Source organism: Bombus huntii, chromosome 5 (assembly GCF_024542735.1).
Source record: "Bombus huntii isolate Logan2020A chromosome 5, iyBomHunt1.1, whole genome shotgun sequence".
NCBI classification, from domain to species: Eukaryota; Metazoa; Arthropoda; class Insecta; order Hymenoptera; family Apidae; genus Bombus; species Bombus huntii.
This window is the reverse complement of record NC_066242.1, coordinates 1197544-1214512: the sequence shown is the minus strand read 5'-3', so window position 1 is coordinate 1214512 and position 16969 is coordinate 1197544. Positions and strand designations below refer to the sequence as shown.

Below are 16969 nucleotides of genomic sequence, written 5' to 3'. Positions count from 1 at the left end.
TCAATATTTGTAAGTAAAATTTATATGATTATTAATTTTAAGTGTCATTTTTTAAATGATAAAAGGATATTATCTAAAATCATTTTCAACAAAAAAAGCTTTACAGATAATAGTGTATATTATTAATTTTCTAAAATTAATAAATATTAAATGCTATTGATAATTTTAATTAAAATTTGAAAGTTCGAAATTTGTTTACTACATTATATGGAGATCTGTATATTAAGAATTGATTGCATAAAAAAAGTACAAGATTCTACAATTTATTAGGATTCTTCCAGCATTTGTAAATATATTATATTTTATTTGGGTACACTATAAAGAAATTTCGTACTTAGTAAAATTGTGATAAATTTATTAATTTGGTACAATTTTGTATTTTCAATTTTAGATCATGAAATAGAAATAATGTGCTTTTTTTTAGATATATATATATATTGTAGCTTTACATGCTTTGTTATTTATGAAAATAAATTATGTTATTGTTGTAATACTAAAATAGATAACAAAAGTTATGGTTTAGCGTGTGTACATTAATCCTGCACGTTTGTGCATTTTGGCACTTCTGTTATATATTAATATTTAATATTTTATATATCAGTCTTTGTATATTTCTTATAAGTTTAAAACTTACTATCACTGTCTAAAGTGTTACAGAAAAGTAAATACACATATGTTAAATAACTTATGATGTATAGTGTATCCCATTCATTCAAGTAATTTATAAAACAAAATTAGTCAGGAACAAAAAGTAATACTAGTTATGCATATATGTAATTATAACATTGTAAAAACAAAATAAACGAATATCCAATAAATAGAAACGAATTTGTTTTTCATCACCGGAAAACTGTTAGTTTAACGACTATTGCAAAATGTTATAATGTTGATGAAATCTTCCCTCTTAAAATATTTCAGTAGTAAAAAGAAGAAAAATGAAAAAAGGTTAAAACTTTATCGCGTCTCTTGAGTTGTGTCATTAGATGTATGATTTTTCGTTTCAACAGGTAAAGCAAGAGTAGCTATTGCAGCACATAATGCTGTTGCAGCATAAATTGCCATTGCTCCAGTAATAGACCATTGAAGAAATACTTGTGCTATGTATGGTGTAACCATTGCACCAATTCTAGCCATTGCACTACAAGTACTAACACCGATACTACGTAAATGAGTCGGATACACTTCTGGAGTGTACACATATGCAGCTTGAAACACGCCGGCAATTAAACCTCTAGCTAGAAAAATTGCTAGTGTTAATGCTGCTCTGTTTAATAGACAAGCTCTACCTAAGAAACAGATTAACATAGCAAACATTATTAATTGGAACGCCATTGTCTTTCTTCTACCAATTTTTTCAATCGCAAAAATAGTGGAAAAAATTCCTGGAAATTCAGCTAACGTTGTCCAAAGAAGATCGATGTAATCACTCCTTTCTAAACGACAATCTAATTGACAAGTATCTTCCTTTTTGTTTTCCCACAAACTACATTGTTCAGATGATGTATGGAATAATTCTGTAGTCATTAATACAACACCATAATAACAAAATGCTGTACTCATCCTAAAATAACGCCATTACCATTATTTATATAATGTATCAAGATATAATATTTACCACATGTAGTATTTACCATACAAGCCAAAGCAAGGTAGATGTCCTACACATTTCCTTGCTTAATACATCTTTCAATTTGCCATGATTAATTTGATAAAAGCGATCCATAACTAATCTTCCTGGAGGTAAAGGTTTTTTATTTTCTCTTGCTACTCGTTCTAAAGTTGAAACAGCTTTATCCATTCTTCCGCTCGTTATATCAAATACTGTAGACTCTGGTAACCACTAACAAAAAGTATCAGGTAAAAAATGTCATTTAATACTTGTTATAAATGCTTGATTTTTAATATTTACTGGAGTAATAATAGCAAATACAAGAAGTGGTATTGTTGATAAAATGAGAAGCCATCTCCAACCAAAGGTTGGCATTATTACCAATGCTATTGCCACTTCAAAACAGGCTCCAAGTGCCCAAAAACACTATAAAAAATAATTACTTCATATGAGCAATGTAAATGTTTACATGAAATTTATTTATGAGAGAGTATGACTGAGTGAGTAGAACTTACATCTAACAAAATGACACATTTTGCTCTTTGTTTTGCAGGAAGAAATTCTGCATACAATGTTACTCTGAAATAATAACTGATGTTATTCATATCTGCCCTAAGAACATTAATACTTTTATTTATAGGACTTACCAAATACTTACGATTGTGGTACACAACCAATAGCAAAACCAACTAATCCCCTAAGTAATAAAATCCACAGAAAATTTGGTGCAAAAGCACTTAAAAGAGCATAATAAAGTAGCAATATTGCACATAAAGTTAAAGATTGTTTACTACCATATCTATCACTTAAATTACTCCAAAACGTAGAACTTAGCATCATACCAAGGAAAACAACCTGAAATAAATGCAATAATGTATTAGATAAAAATCATTGGAAAAATTTTATTACATATGACTATATTATTGAACAATGGTTCTATTATACCGTGGTTGTTAAAGCTTGTTGATATCTAGTTATACCCCAATCACAATGTAAGGATGGACTTAAAATGCTTAATATTGTTATTTCCATACTATCTACCATCCAACAGAGACCGGTAAATAAAGATAACTTAACTTGAAATTTTCCAAATCCTAATGCATTGATAGCTTGAACAACAGTAAATGTATCTGCCAATGAAATTATCACAATATTAAGAGAAATATTAAATTTCAATAAAACAAATCGCTTTAGAAATAAATTGTCAGTAGTTATTGTATATAATACTTGTATGTAATACATGTATTACATGTTTAATTATTTACTTATTCAAGTTAAAAAAAAATACTACATATAATATTTACATATAATATATATATGTATAAAATATTTCATATTATAACATATATAGGCTTAATACATGTAGGAGATTTAAAAAATCAACTTGTTAATTAGAGTTATGTTATAAAAGAGTATGTATCACATACTTTAATGAAATAAATTGTTAGTAACATTTTATTCATACCCAAGAAGAAACTGAATCATCTCAAGACCCATGCAAAGGAAAGCAATCCCATTTTAAAAAATCTGATGTTATATTTTCCATGCATAATAAGATATTTACATAACTTACAGTCACCCGCTCCTTTATAGATAAGTTTAAGCAGATTATCCTGTACATAAAAATTGTCAGTAATATTGTAAAGATACATTATAATAATTTACACATGTTACGATATAGATATTCTTAAAAAAATACTTTACCATCTGGAATAACTACAACAGAAGAAAGTTCCAAGGAGCGTTCAATACAATTTCCAAAATTTCTACTACATCTTGACACATTTCCTGAATTAACATTCAATTCCGAACCGCGTAATTCTCCTAATTCACGATAAGGTTCGTTAGACATTTGTGATGCATTAGACATGATCGTTTGTATATCATATACAAAATAATCAAATATTTAACTGTCACTAGTACAATTAATTGATTTACAGATTACTTCATTAATATTTCCTTAAAGATGAGATTATATTTGACAGTCTGTCAATTACACTAATTAAACAATCGTATACAGTATACACCACGGTCATATATCGCATACATTGTACCAAAGAGAAAATTTCCTCTCTCATTGTATATATATAAGTCTGGAAACTCCCATAGTGGGGACAAGACTCTTAATATGGAGAGGTGTGCTTTGCAAATCGGTCGTTGGTCGTGGGGATCTTGCAACTTATTTCAAATAACTAAAAAACATGTTCAATTCAATAAAATAAATATTTTTACATTAAAGAAACTTGACTTATTTAATTAAATATTTTAACACGAAATCCAAATTTTGTAATAGACTTAGATAAAATTTCCCAATCTGCACAGCAGGCCTGAATTCTTCGAACTCTTGTCTCTAACTGATTATTTATAAAAAGAATTACGTTGATAACAAATTAGAATAATTGAAATATGTACAATATGATAGAATAATAAGTAATGTGGATACAGATGATGGTGCCATCATTGATAAATCTTAATAAAATAATGGTGGTAGGATATGAAAAAGTATTGCATGTTACATTTATTCACATAATCACAAAAAACAGTATCACATAAAATACTATATATATAGTTTAATATAATATGTATTTAGTTTAAATAAATTGTGAAACGTTATGAAAAGTAAATTAGTTCATATTTTTTATCTTCAGTGTATATAGTTATTGTTTTTACCGAAAGATGGCCTTAAATACAAAAGCTGTAAAAGTTTAATAAATCGATTGCAGTGTTATGGCTATTGGTCGATTTTTAAAACACCTCATAATATCACGAGCCTTACTCCCGTTATGAGAGTTTCTATATCTGTATATACAACCGTGCCTATCAGTATCGTCTGTCGCCTCTTCTTTCCTTTGTTAAACTTTTGAAAGCTTTACTACGGCTATACCATAAACGATAATCTTCTAATATGACGACATTTGTTGATAACGAGATTTTACGATTATAAACGCTACAACGTATTAAGTTATGAAAGGATTCATGTTATGTCAATGTATGGTAATGAACAATCAAGATCCAACCTCATTTCTAGTTTCTCTAATAATCTATAGTAGTCTATAACAAAATACATAATATATGTTATTTGATAAAATAAATTTCATTATGAATTTGAAAAAATATTTTTCGAAATATAAATTAATTTTATGAATTACTAAAGAAAATCTTAAAAATTTTAAATACTTTTATAATTAGTTTTACTAAAGGGAAAAAAAAGACGCAAATTATATCATAGATTAATAACGCAGTTTGCCGTTACAGTTTGATGACGTAGTGCGATGATTATCGTTCATGAAAAGAAAATACATACATACGTATATGTATGTACATATTTACATATGTAAGTATGTTGAATGAACTAGATAGATATTTCAATATTCTCTTTTTTGTAAATTTTTACTATCCTTCTTCTTATGCAATAAATTAAAATGGATTAAATAAGATTAGTGAGATTTCATTAATTCTATTAATATATCGAAACCAATGTTATTTACTATAATGTAACAATTCTTATTGTTATTAATCTTTCTATTGAATTCATCCATAATATATATATATAAATTCATTCATAATATAAATTAATATCGTATAAATTAACCTTTTTCCGGTTCTTGTAAAAGTTAGCTAGAATATTCTATAACTAAAAAGGCGAGGTTTTGATCGATTAAATACAGATATAAGATTACTTTAAGTATGATTCACATTGATCGCATGCATAAATATATTTAGCGGGATGTATACATCTTCGATATAAAACATATCAAAAAGTATACTTTCGTAAAAATGGCTTTAATAAGCAATAAAGAGTACATTTGAAAATGTCTCGATCAAATAACACACATATATTAACGTACAGTAGCAACTATACAGCGTATTGGACGAGTATATATAGCATGACTACACGGGAACGTACTGGAAGATTCTACAATTCGCGAACTCTACCGCAATGCTTACCGTCATTGATTGCATGCACTGTGCTTTGTCACATGGGCTGCGTTCATTTCCAAGAAAAGTTTCAAGAAAATTCTACAAATTATATAATTCAAACGATACCTCAGAAAATAAGAATAAAATGAGAATATCGCTTTTATCTAATAATTACTATGATTAAAAGAATAAATATGTTCAGCTTTATTGATATCGATGAACAAGTTTTTAACATTCTATGATCTTTTCATACGTTTATATATGGTTTATGATATACATATATCTCTCTTAAATAAAATGATACTTAGTACAGGAAATCTAAAAGCTTATAAAGTATCGTAAAATATTCCATATTCTTTTTTATTATCTTTATTATTATCATTTACGTGTATTCTTAGAAGCCAAATGTTAGCTGTAAAAAATTATACGTTATGAATACATAATTTACTGCTTTTATTGCCATGAAATATAATAAATTTAATATATCAATTTGTTTAAAAAATTGATTATTTAGTCAAAATATGAATAATTTTCAAATAAATGAAAATAAGTTGTGAAATATAAATGACTTTCTTTTTAATGTAACCTTGTGATATTTTCATGGTTATTTAAAGCTTATGATGTTTATATGTATACATATATATGTATATATACAAACTCATAAGCAGATACATTGTTCATGCGTCACAATTGGTATAAGAATATGTATGTGTTACATGTTCATTATACATGTAATACAGATTTTCAAGTATATACATAAATGGAAATCGAGAAATGTTTGTTAAATTGAATCAATATATCGATGTGACAGCAAAGAAATATAATAATACAATAGATATAAAATTCTAGAATAGTCTATTTGTCCGATTTTATGCTACATTAATCATTAATTAATGGCTATTATTAATTTGACAATGAATTAAATTTATAATGTAGCATAATTTTATTTTAATTTAAGAACGAATATGTGATAGAATATATGTATATTTCTTACGATTTTTTATCAAATTCATTGTTATTATGTCATTGTGATGATGCAGCATTATTATTCATTGAAATTGACGTCTTTTAACGTTGACATATGTACAATATGTATGTACATACATACATATATATTCTATAAATAATTGTTATTAGAGATATGTTACTGTACAAAGTGAATACGCATTGTATTTAAATTGTATGTAATATAATGTAATATAATGTTCATTGTCTGTAATATCAGCTTAATTTTCATACATATGTCAAAAGTGACACGGTCATGAAGTGAACACATAATCTATAAAGGTTACACAATTGTCACAGAAATTAAGGAATCTTAAAACAAAGCAAACCACAACCATGCATGGATATAAACTTCACATATACTTGTGTGTGTAACTACACACTTTCTAGAACTAGTTACTAAATTTTTTCCAACTTCCTTGTACTCTACTTCCGTATTATCTGTTGTTCCAGCTGGAGATTGTTTAAAAAATTATTTCATTTATACTTTGATCGTTTAAAAAATAGTTACAAGAAATTAAAATAATTTTTGTGTTTTGTAAACTTCTTTCGAATCAATCAATAACCACATAAAATTCTACCATTGATATACGTAGTTCGTGGCGCGTATCCAGTAATGACGCAAGTCTAACAGAATCTGATTTCTGATTGGTTGATAGAAGGTGCTTGAATAGGAAGAACATTCCAGAAGCGTCCTCTGGGAAAGTAATATATACCGAAATGCGGATACGGATTCTTCACTCACGTTGCGAATCGTCAAACGGAGAATCTCTTCACTGTCCTACGAAGCGAACTTTTACAAGCGAGTAAAGAAGAAAGGTGTGTGTACCCACTGTATCCGTATTTGCTTCTACAATATTTGACATTAATCTAATTGGAAATTCATTTCAACGTTTTGTTCATAAATTTAATTTCCATTTATATCTTGTACAGAAAAAGCAAAGATGGCCAAAGCACCTGCAGTTGGTATTGATCTCGGCACCACTTACTCCTGCGTTGGTGTATTCCAGCACGGGAAGGTGGAAATCATTGCCAATGATCAAGGAAATCGTACAACACCTAGCTATGTTGCATTCACCGAAACTGAACGGTTAATTGGTGATGCTGCCAAAAACCAAGTAGCCATGAACCCTAACAACACCATCTTCGGTAAGTCTATTTTATCAAATATTTTTCATATTACATCTCATGGATAGTCATAAATCTTTCCTTTTACTGTGAAAAATTTATTCCGCATATGTTTTTGTATTTTTTGTTGATGAAATACAAATCATTTTTTGAAATCTTGAATGCATTTTTGTAAAATTCCATTATCTGGTAAACATTTTCTTCAAATTATTTATATCCATTGGAATTGAAATAGATTTATTAGTACGTGTGTAAAAATACAAAAACTAATTTATGGATCTTGTAATTAAGTGTTATGAAACATTTAGAGATTTTTTCGAATGAAAATTTTATAAAATTAATACTAATGAAAATTTCCATATTATGTGGATAAGATTCTTTTTTAACATTATTCAAGATGTATTTTTTTTACTACAGTTTCTGAATTAATTTTAAGCTAGTTTTTAACGGTATTAATTAATATTTTAATTTTTATGAATTGACTTCCAACATTTTTCTGAGTATTTGAATTATTATTGTAGTAACTTAATGGGAATGGTTGTAAAATGACAATGGATTGTTCGTTTTAATTAATGATAAAATAGCACTACTTTGAAATTTTATAAATTTGCGTGGAGAATTTTTAATATGGTAGACGATAAGAAGCTCGATCTATAATATGTAATGGATATGCGTTGTGTACGCACGCGCAGGTGCAAGGATGTACGGGCATAACGGTTAGTGGTCGCCATTACGTTATCTTTGTTTCGGATTATTGTTTAATAAATATGATACTTTTATTGAATTAGAAATTCGAAATGTTACAAGATCTTTCTATTTATTTTATTAACGTGATAAATTATTTCAATAAAAATTTTTCACATAAAAGGTGATTTTTTATTTTATAGAAGTCTTAAAAATAACGTTGGGGACCGGCTGCTCTGACAAGCATATAGCCTATATATAGACGAGCATATATAATACGAATTTCCGCGTGTTTTTGGATCGATTGAAAAGATTTAAACCGACTAATATTATATTTAATATATTGGTAACGTTTTCGTATTATTCAAGCATGTATTGTAAAAACACATTCATAATTTGTTTATAGCATCCATTGCCTTTTTTACTGTTCCATTTAACAGTAGTTAGTATTTTTATAAGATACCGCATGAAATATGTAAGACATGAATTCGCGTCTCTGGTCCCCAACCGTTGGAAAATGAAAGAAGCAAATTTGCGTCTTCAGTCCTCACATTGTTAATATAATAAAAAATAGCACAAACGCTTACTACGTTAAAAATGTTGTTAAACGACATTGAAATTCTAGTCAAATTTTATATTCAAAACTTAAATTTTAAATTGAGAATACAAAGGACAAAGAAGTATTTAATTTTCTACTTATTTTCAGATGCCAAGCGTCTCATAGGCCGCCGTTTCGAGGATCCCACTGTTCAGGCTGATATGAAACATTGGCCCTTCACTGTTGTAAACGATGGTGGCAAACCCAAAATTCAAGTATATTACAAAGGAGAGACGAAGACTTTCTTCCCTGAAGAAGTGAGTTCAATGGTCCTGGTAAAGATGAAGGAAACTGCTGAGGCATACCTTGGCAAGAGTGTCAGCAATGCCGTGATCACTGTACCTGCTTACTTCAACGACTCGCAGCGTCAGGCAACCAAGGACGCTGGCACCATCTCGGGTTTGAATGTTTTACGTATCATCAACGAACCCACCGCTGCCGCCATTGCTTACGGCTTGGATAAAAAAACTACCACCGAGCGCAACGTCCTAATCTTTGACCTTGGTGGTGGCACCTTTGATGTCTCAATTTTGACCATCGAAGATGGCATTTTTGAGGTCAAGTCAACAGCAGGAGACACTCATCTTGGCGGCGAAGATTTCGACAATCGTATGGTCAATCACTTTGTCCAAGAATTCAAACGCAAATACAAGAAAGATCTGACTGCAAATAAACGTGCTCTTCGTCGTTTGAGGACAGCTTGCGAACGTGCGAAACGCACTTTGTCTTCGTCTACTCAAGCTAGTATCGAAATTGATTCGCTCTATGAGGGAATTGACTTTTATACCTCAATCACCAGAGCTCGATTTGAAGAGCTTTGTGCTGATCTCTTCAGAGGAACACTCGAGCCAGTGGAAAAGTCATTACGCGATGCCAAAATGGATAAAGCTCAGATTCACGATATCGTTTTGGTTGGTGGATCCACGCGTATTCCTAAGATCCAAAAGTTACTGCAGGACTTCTTTAATGGGAAAGAATTGAACAAGTCTATCAACCCTGACGAAGCTGTAGCTTATGGAGCTGCTGTACAAGCTGCTATTCTACATGGTGACAAGTCTGAAGAAGTACAAGATCTACTGCTTCTTGATGTAACACCTCTATCTCTTGGTATCGAAACTGCTGGTGGTGTTATGACTGCCCTTATCAAGAGAAATACTACTATTCCAACAAAACAGACTCAAACCTTCACTACATATGCTGATAATCAACCAGGAGTATTGATTCAAGTTTATGAAGGTGAACGTGCTATGACGAAGGATAACAACTTATTAGGTAAATTTGAGCTCAGTGGTATTCCACCAGCCCCTCGAGGAGTTCCTCAGATTGAAGTCACATTTGACATTGATGCCAATGGTATTCTGAATGTCTCTGCAGTGGATAAATCTACTGGGAAAGAGAACAAAATTACCATTACCAACGACAAAGGTCGTCTTAGCAAAGAAGACATTGAAAGAATGGTCAACGAAGCTGAAAAATATCGTAGCGAAGATGAAAAACAGAAAGAAACTATCGCTGCTAAGAATGGTCTTGAGTCTTACTGCTTTAACATGAAGAGCACAGTGGAAGATGAGAAACTCAAGGATAAAATCAGCGCCAGTGACAAGCAAGTTGTATTGGATAAATGCAACGATATCATTAAGTGGCTTGATGCCAATCAATTGGCTGATAAAGAAGAATATGAACATAAACAGAAAGAATTAGAGGCTATATGTAATCCTATTGTTACAAAGTTGTATCAGGGTACTGGAGGAATGCCTGGTGGAATGCCTGGAGGTTTCCCAGGAGCAGGAGGTGGTGCTCCTGGTGGTGGTGCATCTGGTCCTACTATCGAAGAAGTCGACTAAATTGTTACTTACTTGCCACTGCCTTCTCCATGATTTATTCCTATGCAGAGGATAACATCAATTCGAAGAACATAGAATTTCACAGCTGCGGTCTTTCGTTCCCGAGTATTAATTTATCTAGGTTTCAGTTTTCTCTTCTACTACGTCGTAAAAATTATTTTAGATTTATTTATTCTGTTTTTGTAAACTAGCCAAATAATTTTCAATAGATTACAATGCGTAAAAAATAACTTTATTGTACTTGTAATCCGATAATGTCGATAGCAGATCAGTTGTGATGATTTTCTATGTTCAAAAAAACCATGAAAATATAAAACAATCCCTGAAACTTACATAATTGTTTATAATTTATTACCTTTTTTTTTATTATCAATTATTGTTTACCTGGAATTGTTCCCAATTAATTGCGCCACTTTTGCTGCTTTTATAAAGTACAGTATATAATAAAATACACCAATTTAGTGGTGTTAAAATAAATTAAAAAGTTACACTATCAGTTATGATTAAATAAAGTTATAATCAAACGATACCCCATACTGTAAAAAAATATTAAAATGAATTATGAATTTTTAATTTTACCTATATTTTTTGCATAAACTACAAAAGATAATTGTTATATACTTTTAATTTGATATTTTGTATAAACAATATATGAAATCGTTAAAATCATTACCGCAAAATATAATTGACCACTTAAGTAATTTTTAGACTTCTGTGTTTTTGAAATAGTAAATATTAATCCGCATTGCTTGGAAAATTGCGCGGTAGACAGCGTATAGGTTGGCTTGTCCATTGCGGTGAGAAACGTATAGCTCGTTGTGGCGCGCGCGGTTGGCTAAGTATTAAAATGAACTTGAGTCATGATATTTTAAATACATTGGAATATCCAATTCCATAGAATGTCACTTATATGGCTGTCGTCCTACCTCAATATTAAATATATTTTGTAGTAGCAAACAATTTTATAGTTCATCCCAAAACCGATATTTTATTTTAAGTAATTTAAAAACTCAACATTTCGTACCTCTAAAGTTGGTGAGAAGAATAAAACCGGTAGTAACAATTAAATTTTATGAAGTTTTTCGTAATTCTTTAGTCTTTTGTACAAAAAAAAAGGAGACAAATTGTATAGTAAAATATAAAGAAGGAGAATACAGAGAAGCATGAAAAATTAAAATGTAAATGAGTTCAAAAAGGTAAAAATTATTTAGCTGCAGTTATTGAGCAAATAAGTTCACTTCTATTCAAAAATTTTAAAGAGATCGTGGAAAGTTTTTTTGAAACTTAAATTTGTTCTATATGTATATGTACATAGCATACACATTAACTATACAGCCAAATAAATGATTCAACCATCATGTTCTTTATAGAATAAGAAATAGGAAGAGTTTCTTGTTTATCTTTTTATCAATTTGAATTGTAACAGTCATTGTAATAAAAGACTCAGAATACTTTCCATGAAACTAAATTTTATTTGCAAGCACAACAGACCCGAATGCTACAGGAAACAATTGTTCAATAATCGATAATATAATGATGAAAGTTTCACAAATGGAGGATGATATATAATTATATGTTACGATTTATACTAGAACTTGATAAATTTCCTAACATATACCCGAAATAATCTGAAATATAACACGCGGTAATAAAATACATAATGGAAACGCGAAATTCGAAAATAACGTAAAGTGCAAGCATTATCATGAAAAAAATTAAGATTCATGTGCCACAGTAGTTGCAAACAATATGGTTGATTTCCCTTTCTTCTTTTTCTTCTTTTTCTTTTCACCTCCATTTTTCTCTGTTTCTAAAAAATAAATAAATATCAAATTTTAATTGTGCTTATTAATTATTTATAAATAAAAGATACAATTAGATGATTCACATCTCAAATAAAATGATAAAATAATATATATAATTATAGTTACAATATAGGGCTTACCTAACTTGGTTTGTTGTAAAGCGACTGCTAAAGCATCACCAAAATTCTGACTGTATGATGGTACTGAGATATAATCTTCTTCTTCGGTGTTTCTCGAGGGCGTCTGAACAGTCAGACTAGAATACTGTTTCTTATGTGTGGAGTTAATCGATGGCCATAGTGTTTGCGATTTCAAACGCGTGCCAGTATTTCGCAACATTTCTGCAAATGATGGTCCCTGTTCGTGAGCAACATTATCAGTTTGTCTAGATGCAACCATTTCATCAAATGTGTTGGAAGATGGACTACTAGCTACGCTTGAAGCCGCCGTAGATTCTAATGGTGACAGAACACTTTCCCTGCAAACATATTGAATGTATCATGGCATACGATAGTGTATTATGTAAGTATATATACTCAGAAAACAATTCTGGCTGCCATCGAGGAAAATGTCGCCGTGAATCAATGTGTACAGCAGGAGTTGGATATCTTCCCATTCGCTTATTTTCTTCCTCGGTAATTTGTTTTTCTCTTTTTCTTTCGTCACGTTCTCGTTGTTGCCTGTGTTTGTGCCTCAGTGTCAACTGATCTATAACAAATCATAACATAGATTGAGATATCAATAGAAATTAAGAATTGCAAATACAACGAAAAAATTACCTTGAAATGAAGATAAAACCTCCTCTGACACAATTGGTGGCTTTAATTCAATTTCAGCTACCTCGAATTGGCAAGTTAATGGCAAGTGACATAAGTATCTTAGTCTACGTCTTAGATCTTCTGTAAGACTTCCTCCCTCTTTTTCGAGAAGTTTTCCCATTATCACACGAGGGGAATTTTCAAGACTGCCATATTGCATTTCTAACATTTTTACATTCATTGCATGAAGATACAGATGCTGCCCATCTTCCGCTGAAAATCATACACGTATATTAAATATAATTTTTCATAAATAAATTAAAAATTATAAACAGAAATAAAAATAATAAAAAGTATTAAGAACCTTGATAAAAATAAAAGAATTTTGGTATGTCTGAGGTTAATTGAACGCCGTTAGACGAATTTTCCGCAGATTTTAATATTTCTTCATCCACGTCCTTTTTATTCCTTTTTGTTGAAGTATTTGTTTCTTCATAGTCTAGAGATCTTGATTGAGATAAATGTTTCTCAATATCGGCTTTTTCTATTTGTAATTTGTAGGCCAATGTTGAAGTTTCATTTAGAGGAATTTCTGATTTTACCTGTAAAGAATTTTGCTATTCGCAAAAACTTTTACTTATAATGCTTTAAGTTAGGAAGTAAAAAAGTCTATTTCAATTAATTTTACCCTTTGTAATAATTCCCCTTCTCTTTTCGAAAGTTCATCAAGCGCCTGTTCAATATAACAATTTTCCGGAGAATCAGGATTATCTGATAGTTCAAATTTCAACTGTGTACGTTCACATTCAATGATATTCATCACCTGAATTATAATTCATGATACGAATCATAATTAGCATTGACAGTTTTAAATTTTTACACTTTGATTTTTGGAAGACTCAGGAACTTACATCTTCTGTACTTGCAATAAGGAGTTTTGAATACACTTGATTGCTAATAGTTTCTGATAGTGGGAAAAAGTTTGTTGGATTGTGAATTACAGATCCAACAGGTACTGCAAGCAGTGACCCTTTCTCACGGCGCATCAAACGTAAAGTGATAGTATCTCCTAAATTTAACGTACTTTGAGTGACTTCGTTAACACTGAAATAGAAAAGAAAAAGAGAATTTTAATTCCTTCACAAAAATTTAATTAAAAAGTGTATTATTATTTATACATTCAAATAAATTACCTTTTTAAATCAGATTTTTGAACAGATTCATCACAAATAGGACATTTACGCGAGGGTTTATCAGAAAGTGATAAATAATGAAGGATACATGGCCAACAATAGACGTGACCACAACGTGTTATTTTTCCAGCAACTGGTGGATACAAACATATCGGGCATGATAAGTTTTCAGAACTGTGAAGTTTCTAAACAATAAAATTTCATGATTATCATGATTATTATTAAAATAAACAGCATTTAAAAAATCTTTTACCAACATATTTATAACTTACAATTTGTTCTATCAATTTCCAGTCAACTAGTACATCAGGATCACTTAAATATAACGTATAATTCCCATTGGCATTTACAACAAACTGGCAACTAAAGAATAGTAAAATAATAAGATTTATGTTAGTATGTTAACCTTATATCATTGTCATACCTTATATCCTACCAACCTTATGTCAAATTAATATAAAATATGTTACCTAGCTTGCAAAAACTGTTCTTTGTTGTATTTATGGCGTTGCACTGGTGGAAGGCATCTATTACTGTTCCGAGGCAAACCTTTTATCGATTTTCCATGATTCCATGTACCTGAACCACCTTGCATTTCACGTGGTTCATAATGAAAATTCAGCAGATGATTCAAGTTCTGCTTTTTACTTCCTTGGACCACTACTGAGCCAGGCTCAGCTAATTCTGCTTGCACTACCTAAAAATTTAAATAATTTGAATCTAGTTTTATATATAAATTAAATATGCCAAATACAAACGAATATGGGAAGTAACCTTGGTATCCTCCTTTGAACTGCCATGATATTGTCCTTTAGGTTTTGGTCTCTTATCAAAATTTTTTGTTTTTTGTACATTACACTTCCTTGATTGTTCAGATTTTGAAAAATTGCTAGTACCTGCTGATTCACGTCTGCGCGAGCTCCTTGGAAAAAGTTTGTTTATAATATCTACATAAATAATAATTTATAATTTTTTAAGTTTTTTCAATAAAACACTGGTATAATTTCAAGATATATTATAAACTATGTATATATATAAATATATATACACATATATATAATGAAAAATGTTTCAGATAAAAATTGAATGTTTTGAAGAGAATATAATTTTATGTGATTAGTTTTTTTACAGGAGGATGCGTAGAGGACATATGAAGGTCAAGTTTGCTGTTCTAGATGGAATAATATATTTTTGATCACGTTAGTTGATCTAGATCATAATTCTACATAAAGAGGTATTAAATCTCTTCTTATAAAAGGACATTAGTTTAGGAGATATATATTCAATTACTCAACAGTAATTAAATATTATATATATACTATTTTTGAAGTAGACATCTATACTAGATTATACATCATTCAAAATCTTTTAATTTTGCTTAATGAAATTCCTTTTTATCTTCTATTGTTTCAGAACTATAGCTTGTCCTAGTTGCGTGGGACACCTTGTACAGAATTAATTAGTATTTAAATTTGTATATATATTACAAGAATGTTTTATACGTATCAGTCTATGAATTTTCGAAGAATTCAATGGATTATACAGATAATTAAAATATTTTATCAAAATAGATTGTTACAAATAGATATAATGAGTAGTAGAGATCAGTATTTCTAAAAGAAGTCATAGGACATCAGAAATAAATGTCTTTTTTGTAAAAAGTAAGCAACTAAGACGTCAGCGAAATGGTGACGTCGTTATCGAAGCAATCAACATTCAGATAACGCACCTTGGTTTTTTTTAGCATCAGCAGGAACCCCCTTTGCGGAGGATTGTGGAAATTTCGTATTTTTTTCCATTTCTGGCACGAAAGCGTTCGTGCTGAATTCCAGGTTTGTTGAGGCTACGGTTTCCTCCGTATGGAGAAACAATGTATTTCTGCAGGCCCTTCATCTTCTTCAATAAGCCATGTTTCGTTATCGTCAAAGGTGAAGAAAAATTTCTTGAGATGCCGATAGTTCACGGCCGATGTGACGGTACTAGGGTGACCAAAAACACAGGTGTTAACAGAGCAAAAGCTCTGCTTTGCTTTTCGTCGTGAACGATGATGATCCCAATTTCTGGCTCAACGGCCAAAAGCGATCCCGATCTCGTCGCTATGATGGCGACGAAACTGATGACTTGCGCAAGTAGTAATACGTGATACACATCAAATACTAGAATAATTTACAAACATTTTGATGATGAGCTAATATTATTAGTGTGGATTTTGATTCTTTTTTTATCTCTATAGATACACATTAAAAATGATGTATGTATATAGAGTGCGTAATTTTCGATATGACATTGGTGGATAACATAATTTAACTTCCGTTTTACAAAAACTTTCGACCAAATTCTATCATATCTCTTGTATACCTATGTAGTATATGATACAAGCTATGATACAACCTATGTAGTATATGATAATAATCATTTAATGTT

At 30.2% G+C, this 16969-nt stretch overlaps 3 protein-coding genes across 6 annotated transcripts; 1 reads left to right on the top strand and 2 right to left on the bottom strand.

Moving 5' to 3' along the window:
* Nucleotides 1-425: 425 nt before the first annotated feature.
* Nucleotides 426-6912, bottom strand: LOC126865735 (synaptic vesicle 2-related protein). Of its 3 annotated transcripts, XM_050618584.1 has the most exons (10): nucleotides 6525-6912; nucleotides 5558-5942; nucleotides 3314-3433; nucleotides 3183-3222; nucleotides 2555-2739; nucleotides 2268-2464; nucleotides 2125-2188; nucleotides 1910-2035; nucleotides 1632-1840; nucleotides 426-1561 (listed from the first exon to the last, which is right to left on the bottom strand). In XM_050618584.1, the coding sequence occupies exons 3-10, from the start codon at nucleotides 3314-3316 to the stop codon at nucleotides 955-957; spliced, it is 1431 nt and encodes a 476-aa protein (XP_050474541.1). In that variant the 5' UTR covers nucleotides 3317-3433; nucleotides 5558-5942; nucleotides 6525-6912; the 3' UTR covers nucleotides 426-954. The 3 variants fall into 3 exon arrangements, with proteins under 3 accessions (XP_050474541.1, XP_050474540.1, XP_050474542.1); XM_050618583.1 differs by lacking the exons at nucleotides 5558-5942; nucleotides 6525-6912 and having other exon boundaries at nucleotides 3314-3669; XM_050618585.1 differs by lacking the exons at nucleotides 5558-5942; nucleotides 6525-6912 and having other exon boundaries at nucleotides 3075-3222; nucleotides 3314-3668.
* A 282-nt stretch (nucleotides 6913-7194) lies between these two features.
* On the top strand, nucleotides 7195-11126 carry LOC126865731 (heat shock 70 kDa protein cognate 4). The gene is made up of 3 exons (XM_050618577.1): nucleotides 7195-7354; nucleotides 7469-7684; nucleotides 9054-11126. Exons 2-3 carry the CDS (start codon nucleotides 7480-7482, stop codon nucleotides 10787-10789), a joined length of 1941 nt encoding a protein of 646 aa, XP_050474534.1. The 5' UTR covers nucleotides 7195-7354; nucleotides 7469-7479; the 3' UTR covers nucleotides 10790-11126.
* Nucleotides 11127-12238: 1112 nt separating this feature from the next.
* On the bottom strand, nucleotides 12239-16676 carry LOC126865729 (RING finger protein 10). Of its 2 annotated transcripts, none has more exons than XM_050618575.1 (12): nucleotides 16275-16676; nucleotides 15320-15492; nucleotides 15016-15242; nucleotides 14818-14908; nucleotides 14546-14730; nucleotides 14264-14456; nucleotides 14041-14175; nucleotides 13717-13969; nucleotides 13374-13625; nucleotides 13131-13302; nucleotides 12735-13072; nucleotides 12239-12599 (listed from the first exon to the last, which is right to left on the bottom strand). In XM_050618575.1, the coding sequence occupies exons 1-12, from the start codon at nucleotides 16342-16344 to the stop codon at nucleotides 12505-12507; spliced, it is 2184 nt and encodes a 727-aa protein (XP_050474532.1). In that variant the 5' UTR covers nucleotides 16345-16676; the 3' UTR covers nucleotides 12239-12504. The 2 variants fall into 2 exon arrangements, with proteins under 2 accessions (XP_050474532.1, XP_050474533.1); XM_050618576.1 differs by having other exon boundaries at nucleotides 13717-13954.
* Between the last annotated feature and the right edge of the window lie 293 nt (nucleotides 16677-16969).

Excerpts from the sequence above, each read along its gene's own strand:
- LOC126865735 (XM_050618584.1), bottom strand. Across the intron at positions 2,189-2,267 it reads ATTGGTTGTGTACCACAATC|AGTAACATTGTATGCAGAAT; the intron begins GTAAGTATTTGG and ends TTATTATTTCAG. Across the intron at positions 1,562-1,631 it reads ACCTTGCTTTGGCTTGTATG|GATGAGTACAGCATTTTGTT; the intron begins GTAAATACTACA and ends GCGTTATTTTAG.
- LOC126865731 (XM_050618577.1), top strand. The coding sequence starts at position 7,480 with ATGGCCAAAGCACCTGCAGTTGGTATTGATCTCGGCACCACTTACTCC. Across the intron at positions 7,685-9,053 it reads CCCTAACAACACCATCTTCG|ATGCCAAGCGTCTCATAGGC; the intron begins GTAAGTCTATTT and ends ACTTATTTTCAG.
- LOC126865729 (XM_050618575.1), bottom strand. The coding sequence starts at position 16,344 with ATGGAAAAAAATACGAAATTTCCACAATCCTCCGCAAAGGGGGTTCCT. Across the intron at positions 14,731-14,817 it reads GGAAATTGATAGAACAAATT|AAACTTCACAGTTCTGAAAA; the intron begins GTAAGTTATAAA and ends TTTATTGTTTAG. Across the intron at positions 12,600-12,734 it reads TTTACAACAAACCAAGTTAG|AAACAGAGAAAAATGGAGGT; the intron begins GTAAGCCCTATA and ends TTTATTTTTTAG.